The sequence below is a fragment of the Lutra lutra genome, chromosome 6 (genome assembly GCF_902655055.1).
Source record: "Lutra lutra chromosome 6, mLutLut1.2, whole genome shotgun sequence".
In the NCBI taxonomy this organism is placed as follows: Eukaryota; Metazoa; Chordata; class Mammalia; order Carnivora; family Mustelidae; genus Lutra; species Lutra lutra.
In genome coordinates this window covers 11,625,841-11,637,951 of record NC_062283.1, presented here as the reverse complement: position 1 = coordinate 11,637,951, position 12,111 = coordinate 11,625,841, and the positions used below count along the sequence as shown (strand labels likewise).

At 47.5% G+C, this 12,111-nt stretch overlaps 1 protein-coding gene across 1 annotated transcript in view; it reads left to right on the top strand.

Annotated features, from left to right (window-relative positions):
• GMPR (guanosine monophosphate reductase) overlaps positions 1-12,111 on the top strand; it is a 42,249-nt gene that overhangs the window by 11,731 nt on the left and 18,407 nt on the right. Inside the window, exon 4 of the mRNA XM_047735232.1 lies at positions 2,232-2,405. Within this exon, the coding sequence (XP_047591188.1) occupies positions 2,232-2,405 (174 nt within the window). The remainder of the gene's footprint in view (positions 1-2,231; positions 2,406-12,111) is intronic.

Genomic DNA, 12,111 nt, shown 5'->3' with positions numbered 1-12,111 from the left:
AAAATGGTGATGGCAGTTACACGACGTTACACAAGAAAAAACTATCACGTTGTGTGCTCTAAATGGGTGAATCGTGTGGTACGTAATTGTATCTCAGTAAAGCAGTTATTTAAAAAAAAAAAAAGGCAGTTCGAAAATAACAGAAACTCTTATTATTGTGGAACACACCTGACTTGAGTCGTTCTGAGCCAGTGACAGCAAAGAAGTTTCTGTGGGTTGGAGACGCCCTCCTCTGTGATCACATCATTTGTGATTGGAAAATGACTTCACTTTATACCACTTGGGAGGTTATGCTGGCTTCTGTTTCTCCTTGGCTGCACTCTATGTGGATTTTTTTTTTTTTTAAGATTTTTTTAAAAAAATTTATTTGTCAGAGAGAGAGAGAGAGAGAGCGAGAGAGCGAGCACAGGCAGAGTGGCAGGCAGAGGCAGAAGCAGGCTCCCTGCTGAGCAAGGAGCCCGATGTGGGACTCGATCCCAGGACGCTGGGATCGTGACCTGAGCCGAAGGCAGCCGCTTAACCAACTGAGCCACCCAGGCATCCCTCTATGTGGATTTTGATTGGAGAGAAGGTGGTTTTGGAGATACAGTAATTCTGGCTCAATATCAAGTTCATTTTTTCCATGTCGTCTCAGAATGAATATTAATTGCTTCACCGTCTTTCCTTCCTGAAGAGGAAGTTTGGCGAGTGATGATTTGGGGGTGGGGGGTGCAATGGGTCATACCTCTGACTCCTGCACAAGAGTTTCTGGCAGTGTGTTGTTAATTAGAACCCGGTCCTTCACTACGAAGCATGATCATTTGACATGCTACTGTGCCCCTGACCCAATTAAAGGCTAATTTAAAAAGGGGGGAAATGAAAAAGGAAAAAAGGGGGGGGATGTCCAAAACTTGGTAACATCGAGAGAAATGAACCAGTCTTAAGTTCCACTTGCCAAACCTGAACAGAAATGAGAGGGAAACGGGAAGGGTGGCAAAGCTCTACTGGGAGGGATGGTTTGGGCCAGCACTGGGCAGACTGGCAGCCAGAGGAGTGAAAACTGATCTGAACACAGAAAACTGGGATAAACATGTGTCAAGTTACCAGGCTGTTTCCATTCTGTATCTGTGTTGTGGATACATTGTTGTGATTTTGGAGGAATCACAAAGGGTACTCAGATAGGGCCCCTCCCCCTGTCGGTGGCTCCTGGCTCAGAGAAGTGTCATAAAATAAAAATATTTTTTTTTTTTTAAAGATTTTGTTCATTTATTTGACAGACAGAGATTACAAGTAGGCAGAGAGGCAGGCAGTGGGGGGGGCAGGCTCCCTGCTGAGCAGAGAGCCCGATGCGGGGCTCGATCCCAGGACCCTGGGATCATGACCTGAGCCGAAGGCAGAGACTTTAACCCACTGAGCCACCCAGGTGCCCCTAAAATACCAATATTTTTATAAAAGGTGAGGTGATGACCCTGGGCACAAAACCATGACCTAGTTGCACTCAGGCATCAGTGACTAAAAGCAAATCTTATCTCAAAGAGCAGATTTTCCCAGGAGCAGAGGGGTGGGTTGGAGACCACCGGTGTCATGGAGGTTGGGGAGGAGTGTGTCACTGAAGAGGGTTTGGTGGCTTCGGATGTCAACAGAGGTACTATTGGGAAAAAGCATCTTAGGCCCATCCATTCCTATACTTTTTGGCCATTTTGCCCTTTTTGTAGGAACCCTGAGTCTTGTGGTTTTGTGAGTAGGTTACGATTTGCATATTGTGATCGTATTGTATTGAGAGTCAAGATGAAAACAGGAGGTTTTATCAGAGGAGTATAGACATCTTCCCCGCCTTCTGTTCCCACTGCCGGCTGCCCAGGGAGACAGCCATGGCGTTGGTGGGAGGATGTCTGTGCTGACTGGCCACCCCTCGTTTTTCCTACCTCTCTTCTCCAGGAAGAGCAGAATTCGCATCAGCAGCTCGATGGTTCAGGGTTCCACACGGTGGGAGGAAATTAAGGAAAAACCAAGGACTAAGTTTCCTGGAATTAAACCTCTGTTTACTGGAAAATTCTGTGGCCAAGGACAAGTCTCCTTTCCCTTCCGTGTGGCGTGTTTCTTGAGCAGATCCACTGTGTGTGTATTTGGTCTGGGGGAACCTCAAAGACCCACAGCATCTCCCCAGGATAGAGAATGGACGGAGGGAGGGGCTCACTTTTGAATGCCCCTGATTCCTCACGTCTTGTGCCTTTTGCTTTATTTTGGGACAGCATGTAGCCGTGAGTTCGGGCAGCGGGAAGAGTGATCTGGAAAAGATGAGCGACATCTTAGAAGCGGTGCCACAGGTCAAGTTCATATGCCTGGATGTGGCCAACGGGTATTCAGAACATTTTGTGGAGTTTGTGAAACTGGTGCGTGCCAGATTTCCAGAACATACCATTATGGTAGGTATGGCAGAACACCGTCTAGATGGAGAAAGCAAAGAGGGGGGCTGTTCAGCGTGTTGGGGGAGCTTCTTACTGGGACGAGTTGAGGTCATTACAAAAAGAAAAGGCAGCGTCAATGGAGGGTCTGCATCCTGGCTTTCCATAAAAATCTAAAATCCAAATCAGCATCATAGGATGTGGGCTTTTGATCTCTGCTACGTGTCATTAGATGTTTCTTACCATGGGACACCTTTGCTGTTGTTGTTTTTTAAAGATTTTATTTATTTGTCAGAGAGAGAGACAGAGCACAAGCGGGGGAGAAGCAGGCTCACCACTGAGCAGGGAGCCCGATGTGGGACTTGGTCCTAGGACTCCAGGACTAGGACTTGGGATCACAGTGTGGGACTCGATCCCAGGACCTTGGGATCATGACCTGAGCCGAAGGCAGATGCTTTATGACTGAGCCACCCAGCTCTGTGTTGTGCCTTACCAAGGAGTTCATGTTTAAAAAATGAAAATAGTGTAACTGGGTTTGAGTTTAACCCGTTTGGGTCATCTGTACCCCTCTCCTAACTGGCCAGTAGAACAGTCTCCTGTAACAATTGAGATCTCCCAGGTGAACAGGAGCCAAAGTAGTCCGCTATTATCTGCAGATGGACTGGAGTATTGTTTGGTCTCCGACCTTTGTTCTTGACTTTTGTGTATTTTCCTAATTATGAACATCTTCACTGGTCAGAACGTTCATTGGCTATTGCCGGAAAAGGCGGGTTTGTAGAAAAAGGGATTAGAAGCTCTTGGGTTAAATTGGGTCTTTTGGAAAGTTTACGTTGTGATGATGTGCATCTCTCCTGGTCTTAACTAATGTGACATTAATAGATTGGCCACTAGATAATTGATCCGCGTCTCCATTTTTGTAAATTCGGAATTTTATTTCTCCCTGAGTTTCATCGTCGTAAGGAAGTTGGGACACGGGAACTGTCTCTGTTAGTGGAGTTAAATCTTCAGTTAAGAGTTCAGGAGGATTTTTAAGAGAAGTATTTCTGTGCTTTCCAGTCAGATGAGAAGAAAGGATCAAGAGTTGTCCCAAGGGCAGCAGCTGTATGGCATGAGAAGTTGGATGGGAGACCAAAAAATTAATTTTATCCTCCATAATAGTACTGCAGTGTCATTTTTTTTTAAAGATTCTATTTGTCTGAGAGAGAGAGAGAGAGCACGGGCAGGGGGAGGTGCAGAGAGAGAAGCAGACTCCCTGCTGAGTAGGGAGCCCGATGCGGGGCTCGATCCCAGGACCCTGAGATCATGACCTGAGCTGAAGGCAGATGCTTAACCAGCTGAGCCACCCAGGTGCCCCTTGTTATTGGTTTGTTTTGTTCTTTTTTATAACAATAATACTGCTTATTGACTACTACCAGGCTTCAGAAGGCTCATGTGAGTTCTTTCTGTTCAGTACAGCATCTCTATAAGGAACGGGAACTGTTGTCCCAAATTTATTTATCCAGGATGAGAAATCTTGGGCCTGATCTCTTCTTAGACTTTGTGGATGGTTCACAAGGCCATACCAATACCGACCGGCTAAGAGGGGACTTGAAGCCAGGTCATCTCTATCGGGTATCTGGTGTCCTCAGCCCCTTCTGTCCCCAGCCACCTCTGGTAACATTTTCTCGTGCAGGAGGGAATAGAAAGCATGACTCCCAGGAGAGCAGAAGCCCCCAGCCCCTCAGCTGGGACCTGGTCTCTCTAAACAGTGTTTGGTATTCAGTGTAAATTCTGTGAAACAGTGGATGGCACTAGAAAGAGCATGATGGACAGATGTTGGCCAGGAGTGGAGTCCTTTGTTTATTCCTCGTGGAGGGAAGGAGATCAAGCAGACCCAAGGTTGCTGTTGATGGTCCTTTTATCTGAGGTGAGACGGGCCTAGATCTTTCTAGATGCTTCTAGTGCACCTCTGGTGGGTTAATTACCCTGGGGATAGAAGTGACTTATAAAGTTGCAAGTTGTGCTTTACCTCCTCTGGCATTTTTGGGGTGTAAGAGCTTGTTCTGAAGGGTTAGGAATCAGAAATGATATGGATTGGGTGAGGCCACTCAGTGGTTCCACTTTCTTTTTCTCTGGTAATTCTTGCATTACATTGTGAAATAGGACATGCGTACAGAAGAGTGCTTGGAACATTCATGTTTAATAAATGGTCCTAAGATAAACAGTCTTTCCAGGACACCTACACTCAGAAGCCCTCCTCTCATCCAAGATAAAAGTCCCACCTTGAATCTAGCCATCATTTTCTTCCTTGTGTGTCTCTGGTTTCACCACTGCTCATGCTTTCTAGTTTTCTTTCTTTTTTTTTTTTTTAATAAAGATTTCATTTATGTATTTTAGAGAGAGGGAGGGAGAGTGAACATTAGAGAGAGATCCAGTTGGAGGAGAGGCAGGAGGGAGATGGAGAAGCAGACTCCCTGCTGAGCAGGGAGCCTGATGTGGGACTCGATCCCAGGACCCTGAGAGCTTGACCTGAGCCCACACCCAAGAGCTGGATGCCCAACCAACTACCCCAGGAACGAATCATTAATACCGCTGCCCACCTGCCCCACTTGCAACTTCCCCTTGCGCTGTGTGGCCGCTGGTCGCGACACCGTTTGAATCGCTAACTTGGTGCCCCTGAGGTTGGTGTGGCCCCAGGAGTCTAGTCATGCTGGGGAAGTCACACAACCTTCTGAGTGTCACTTTCCTCACCTGTGGTGGTCGAGGATCATGGCGGCTGGAGAATCACAGGGAGTGGGGATCAGGTGGCGTGATGTGTTGTGTACCATGTGGTATTCACAAAATGTTTGCCGGCTGGGAGTACCATTGAGGACAGGTGCCCTGAGCGCTGAATCACAGAGGGAAGGCTGATGGAGAAGAAGAATGGAAGGTGGGATGGGGGTGGGGAGGGGTTATTCATTTTTGTTTCAAGGAGATGGAAAAAACCTGTACCACTTCTCTCAAAAAGGGTGATAGCGGAAATCAGCGAGAGCCCTGGAACTTTCTCTCACATGCTCCCAACTGTTGGCTATGAGTTTTATCTCGAAGCTGGGCCTGCCAAGGGCTGAGGGGAGACCCCACTGTGGAACCCCGGGAGCCCGTGGGTGCATCACCCCTTAGGGATGCAGACCAGGGGACGAGCAGTGCAGGGGACAGAGGTAGGCCGGTAGCTCAAGAGAAGGAGCGTTGTCCCAGAGCTTTGTACGGAGCTTGGGGGTTGCCATGGGGATGAGGCTGGGAGGGAGGGGTTGGCGCAGTGTTCCCACGGCCCTCTGGGCAGCTACCACCCGCAAGTGCCTCTTCAGCGTCTGCTGGTTGGCTCTGGGATGTGTTTTCGTTGTTCCTGTTGGTTTCCCCAGTGATGAACGTTGGACTTGGCGAGGTAGCCACATTATTCCTGAGGCGTTCTTTGCTTGCACTGACCCCTGAGATCTGGGCTTCGTTTGGAGACCTCCACTACTCTTAACACCCTTAGTTTTGGAAGTCTAATTTCTCTTATGACTTTTGGATGCATTACCAATGTTCTGGAACCGAAAGATATACAGTACAGGGACTGGGTGTCATCATGATGGCTCTGGTGCCATGAACAGGAGGGGTGCTCAGAAATGCTCTCAGTTGAGGCTGGTGGTTCTGGGGGTCTGTTTTGGGCTCCCTGCAGGAGCGAGGGCTTAATGCTCCCCATTCCTGTACATTCTGGATTCGTGTGCACACCCCATTTCCTGGAAGCCTTTCCCCTAGGGCGCACCTTGCCACATGGAAGGAGGAGAAAAGCAGGGATTTTTAGAAAACTTTGACAGATGAGGGTCCCGTAGAAGGTGCTGGCTGCTCCGACAGTGTAGTAAGTCCCAGCGCCATTTACTTGATGGCTTCCAGAGAGGAAGGAGACAGATGTGTTCCAGGTGCTGTAGAAAAAGGCCCTATTGGGGTGGGTGGGATACTTCTGATGATGTCTAGTCTTGATCATGGATAATAGCACCTGTTTTTACTGACGTGAAACTCCGTTTTAGCTCAAGGAACTTTCTGAGGCTCACACAGCCACTAAGAGGTGGTCCTGGGGTTCAGAGCCGGGTTGCCTGCCCCCACGGCCCGTGATCTTCTATTACACCACACAGTAACCAGCTGTTGGGACATGGGCGTCCCTGTGTAGCATCTGACAAGCAGCTTTGCGCTGGTGGCTCTTCCTCACTTGGTTGTGAAGAGGTAGGTCTGTGACACCCCATCTGTTGAGGGCAGACTAGAGGCCCAGCTCCATGCCGCTGGGGTAGGCCACGTTGGCCACAGTTGACTGATCCCCAGGTAGCCGTGGGCATGGCCTCAGCATTTCCGGACATGGCCAGTGACTCAGTCTCCTGCTGGTGTTCCTTCTCCAGCACTCATGATTAGACAAGTTTCAGGGCCACAGGGGGACACAACCTGCTCCAGCCCTCTTCCCAGGGAGGCATATGCTCTTTAGAATTCTCTGCAGGCTGTCAGGCATGGGCGGCCTCCCTCGTGGAGCGTGGAGCATGCCTCACTGAGGGACAGGACGTGGTTATGGCAGACAGAGCCCCTGAGTTGCCTGGGTTTCCTGGCTTTACCCTCTTTCTGGCACTGGTGTGAGCTGGAACTGTGCTAGAAGCCGCGAAGGGCCTCATATCCAGGTGGTATGTGGGTCTCTGTGAGTCCCGTAGTAAACGGAGTTTAATGTGCCATAAAAGATGGTTATCGCCTTGATAGCTTCTGCTACTTCCTGCTTCTGTGGGTGGCGTCGGGACAGTTCTGTGTGCTTAGGAGAAGGTACTAGCATTAGCACACCATCACTTTTTTTTTTTCTTTTTTTTTAGGATTTTATTTATTTGACCGAGAGAGAGAGAGAGAGAGAACCAGGCTCTCGGCTGAGCAGGGAGCCTGATGCAGGGCTCGATCCCAGGACCCTGAGATCATGACCTGAGCCAAAGGCAGAGGCTTAACCGACTGAGCCACCCAGGCATCCTCAGTGTGTCCACCTGATACCAGGAGTTGGCACACTGTGGCCCCCAGGCCAGATCTGTCCTGCTGCTGTCTGCTGGCCCTTGTCTCCCATCATCCTAGAGAAAGGATTTTTCTTGGCACGTGTCCTCGGAAGAGCCGGGAAAAAGTGGGTAGAGAAGATACTGATGTATAGGTCCTGAATTTCAGTTTGGGATGATGAAAAGTGGTGGGGATGGATGGTCATGACCGCTGCATGACCGTGCCCCTGAATTGTCCACTTAAAAAAAATCACTAAAAACGATGCATTTTATGTCATGGATATTTGACCACAAGTAAGTTTAAGAAAAAAGAAGTGAGCAAAACAAACAAACAAACAATATATAGAAAGCATTCTTAAGTGGAGGGACTAACATTTTATTGAGCACCAAACTGAGAGCTGGGCTTTGTACTAGTAACTGAATAGAACTTTCTATGTAAACCCTATCTCACAACACCAAGTGGGTGTGGTTTGTCCTACTTTCTAGCAGGAGAATTGGAGCCTCCTAGATCTTCCTTCATTGCCTGGATGTAAGGGTCTGCCTGTGGACCCCAGGGCTTTCTGAACCACCTTGTCTTAGATGTCTGGGTCTAAAGGAAAGCTGGCAACATTGGGGCAAAACGGTCTTGGTTTTGGTTTTGGCCCAGGGGAACCTCTTTAAACCTGTTGCCTTTTTTTTTTTCTTTTTTTCTTTTTTTCCTCTTCCTTTCTTCTTTTTTTTTTTTCTTTTTTTCTTTTCCCTGCGCCCCCATGCCTCTCCTTGACCTTGAATGGGTGGTGGTTGCCAGCAGAGCATGGGAGTGCGGACCCTGGAGGGGGCTCCACATTCCTGCCTGTCTTGGTACCCCTACTCCCCGGGAGGGTCCAGAGTTTGCAGTTGGTCACGGACGCCCGGGAAACGAGCATGTGCTGCATTTGTGGCCACGTTCCGGCCGAGCTATCTGCACCAGCCAGGAGCTGCATTGGGCCCAGATAGGCTGGATCCGGCTTATCACCCAGGCCAGCCACATGTGCCGGCATCCCTCCTACATCCCCGCTGAATCACCCCAGAATCACCCCATGTGCTGTTTCCTGGGTGGGGCCTGAGGCCAAGCCGGGGCCTGATCACATCCTATCATCCTTCTCACGTCTGATTTTGCCTTTCCCTTTCTCCCTTAGTGTTTGCCTTTCTTGGTTTCCACTTTGATGAGATGGCCTTTTACTCCTGCACGTGGCAGGTCAGCCTTCCTGCCTCTGTCTTCCGCATTCTTGTTGTCCTCGTGCTGGAGGTGCTTCCTGCTCACTCTGGGTTTTTCCGTCCGGCAGCTTCTCTGCAGTGACCGATCGCCTTCCAGCCACTGGTTAAGGAGCTCCACGGGTGGCCGAGGGGGAATGGGGACACCCGTGCAAGCTTCCGGGGCTACCAGGAAGAGTTACCTTCCTCATGCTTTAAACTTACTTTGAGGGCGCCTGGGTGGCTCAGTTGGTTAAGCGTCTGTCTTCAGCTCAGGTCATGATCCCGGAGTCCTGGGATCGAGCCCCACATCTGGCTTCTTGCTCAGTGGGGAGTCTGCATCTCCCTCTGCATCTGCGTCTTCCCTGTTTATGCTCCCTCTCTCTCAAATAAATACAGACGATCTCTAAAAAAAATAAACTTACTTTGCGTCTGTGTGGTTGGACCTGGTACATCCGTCATGAACTGGCTTGAATTTATTTTGTGTAAAGTAGGCCCTTTAGAAAATCAAATGATTTGTTGACAGCACCAGATCAGGGCTAGAAAATATCCACACTGAAAGTGAAACTATGGAGGGAGCTGAGAGTAACTTCTTCTGAGTTATGTATGTGTGTATTTTCATTTTTAAATTATGTTTTTATTTTTAAAACTTAAAAAAAAGTTTTATTTTTTAGTAAGATCAGCGGTGAGGGAGACTTGAGAGCTTGGAGTCTTGTTTCTCAGGTTCCTCTTAACTCCTTGGCTACAAAGTTGATGTTGGTCCTTGTGCTAAAATAAAACAAAACTCAAAACCCAAAACCACCAGACTTCGTTATAAAATTAATGCAATTCCTGGGGCGCCTGGGTGGCTCAGTCGGTTAAGTGTCTGACTCTTGGTTTCTGCTCAGGCTGTGATCTCAGGGTTCTGGGATCAAGCCCTGCGTTGGACTGTGTGTTCAGCTTGAAGTCTATTTCGGATTCTTCTCTCCCTCTGCTCCTCCTGGTTGTGATCTCTCTCTCTCTCTTTCTTTCTTTCTTTTTTTTTTTTAAAGGTTTTATTTATTTATTTGACAGACAGAGATCACAAGTAGGCAGAGAGGCCAGCAGATAGAGGAGGAAGCAGGCTTCCCGCTGAGCAGAGAGCCTGATGTGGGGCTTGATCCCAGGACCCTGGGATCATGACCTGAGCCAAAGGCAGAGGCTTTAACCCCACTGAGCCACCCAGGCGCCCTGCTCCTTCTCTTTCTCTCTCAAATAAATAAATCTTTAAAGAAAAAAAAAAAAAAGTAATGCTGTTCCTACTCTAGAATCCAGAGAATTTTTCAGAAAAAAATTAAAAGTTGGGTAATTCTTCCCTTTGTACATAACTTGTTAGCATTTTGGGGTATGTTTTCATGTACACGTATATTTGTGGGGTTTTCTCGTTGTTGTTTTTAGCAAAACTGAGATTTTACTGTTTCCTTCTCTTTCCCGAAAGTGGCTAAATGTTTTCCCACACCATCAGACCCATCTTAAAAACCTCACGTAGCTGAGAAACATCAGGTTGTTGAACCATTCCCACTTTGGGTAATACATGTTCAGTTCTGCACTGTTAGAAATAACATGCATTCTCGTGTTTAAATCATTGGCCTCATCTGTGAGTGTTCCCTCCAGAGAGGATCCTGGAAGTACACTCACTAGATCAAAGGATCCATGTATTCTTTGCATTTGCTCTGTGTGGACAAATTGCTTCCCAGGGAAACCTGTGCTAAAGGAGACCTTGCACCAGCAGAGAAAGACAGTGTCTGTTTCCTCTTTGGTATTTAGTCATGATTGTCCTTGATAATTTGAGTGACAAGTACTACCTCACTAGTATCTGACTTTGAATGTGATGATTAGCGGGGCGCCTGGGTGGCTCAGTCGGTTAAGCATCTGCCTTCGGCTCAGGTCATGATCTCGGGGTCCTGGGATTGAGTCCCAGGGCAGGCTCCTTGCTCAGAGGGGAGTCCACTTCTCCGTCTCCTCCTTCCTCTGCTGTTCTCTCGTGCTCTCTCTCTCTCTCTCTCTGTCAAATAAATAAATAAATAAAATCTTTAAAAAAAAATAAATACAATGATTAGTGATGGTGAATGCTTTCCCTGTGTTCATTGGCCACTTTTATTTATTTATTTTTAGTTGTTCATGTCCTTTGGCAGTCACTTTGTGAGGCATTAGCATTTCTTTTGCAGAATTGGGGGAGCTTTAATAATGTTAAGAACACACTGTCATAATCGCAGGGATTTTTCTATGCCATGTTACTTGCCACTTACTTTTGTTGATTATATGAGTGTGCATGTGCGTGTGTGTGTGTGTGTGTACCTATAGATCTTTTTTCCATTTTTATGGTTATTAGAGTTACGTCTTCGAGGTATTCTAAATCTGGAAGGGCACAACTTTCAAGTTAACTCTTGCATCCATCTGAAGCTGGTTTTGGGGACAAGTATGAATGAGAATCTATGATCTTACTTCCAGAAACTCCCTTTCCCCAGCACCGTCTATTGAAACCTTGTTCTGCTGTTTACTGATGTGTATTATGCCTCTCATACACGGTATTCTCAATGTCCCGGTCCTTTTTCTGGACTGTCTAGCATTTTCAGTGGTCAGATGGCTGTTGGATTAAAGCAGCTTTGAGCCTTCCTCTTCTGTCTTTCTAAGATACTTTTATACCGAGTTAAAAATATACCAAGTTTGTGTAGGTTAAAAAAGAAAAATATCCCCCCCCCCACCCCGCCAACCCAGAAATGAATTCAGTGAAAAGAAAAAGACACTGGCACTTCAACGCAAAAAAAAAAAAAAAAAAAAAAAAAAAAAAAAAAAAAAAAATCATGGTAGCATGAGTAGGCATGCATTTCCCGAAATAAGACTGTGCTGTCTTGAATGTTCAGTTAGGCATCTCGCCAAGGAGCCTATGGACCAGCCAAAGAATCCGCAGGGCCGTGAGTTGTAATAGAGAGGGCTGTTTTCATGCTCACCTGCTCTTGTAGGGAAAGAACTTGTAGAGTCTCCAAGCCAGAGGCATCCTTAAGGTTTTTAGCTTCTGCCATGTCCTGGCTTCCTGGTTTCTTCTTAGGGCCACAGCCTCGAGTTCCGAAATTGGAGCGGGATGCAGTGGTGTTGGTCCGTAAACGCTCACCTGCCCTTTCTTGTCCAAGTGGGAACCGCCAACCCTTGCGGGAGGGACACCCAGGCGTTTCCCATCAGTGAGATGATCGCCAGGTTTCGTATTCCAGAGGTCTTGGAGTTCCATAAGTGTTCTTCAAGGATGGTATCGTCTCTGAAACATATTATGCCCCACAGTAAAGGTGATAATCATCTGAGAGAGTGTTTCGTTGCTTTTTTTTATATATTTGGGTTCTCTGTAGGATTTTGCTTTGCCCACCACAGACATGTTCAAACGCTCTGCCCTAGATGGCCTCCAGTCTCTTGTAGTTCTAAAAATTACACACTTGGCGTACCTTCTCCTGCCATCAGCTCAGCCCAGTGTGGTCTGAGGTGTCAGATTCTGTGTTCCT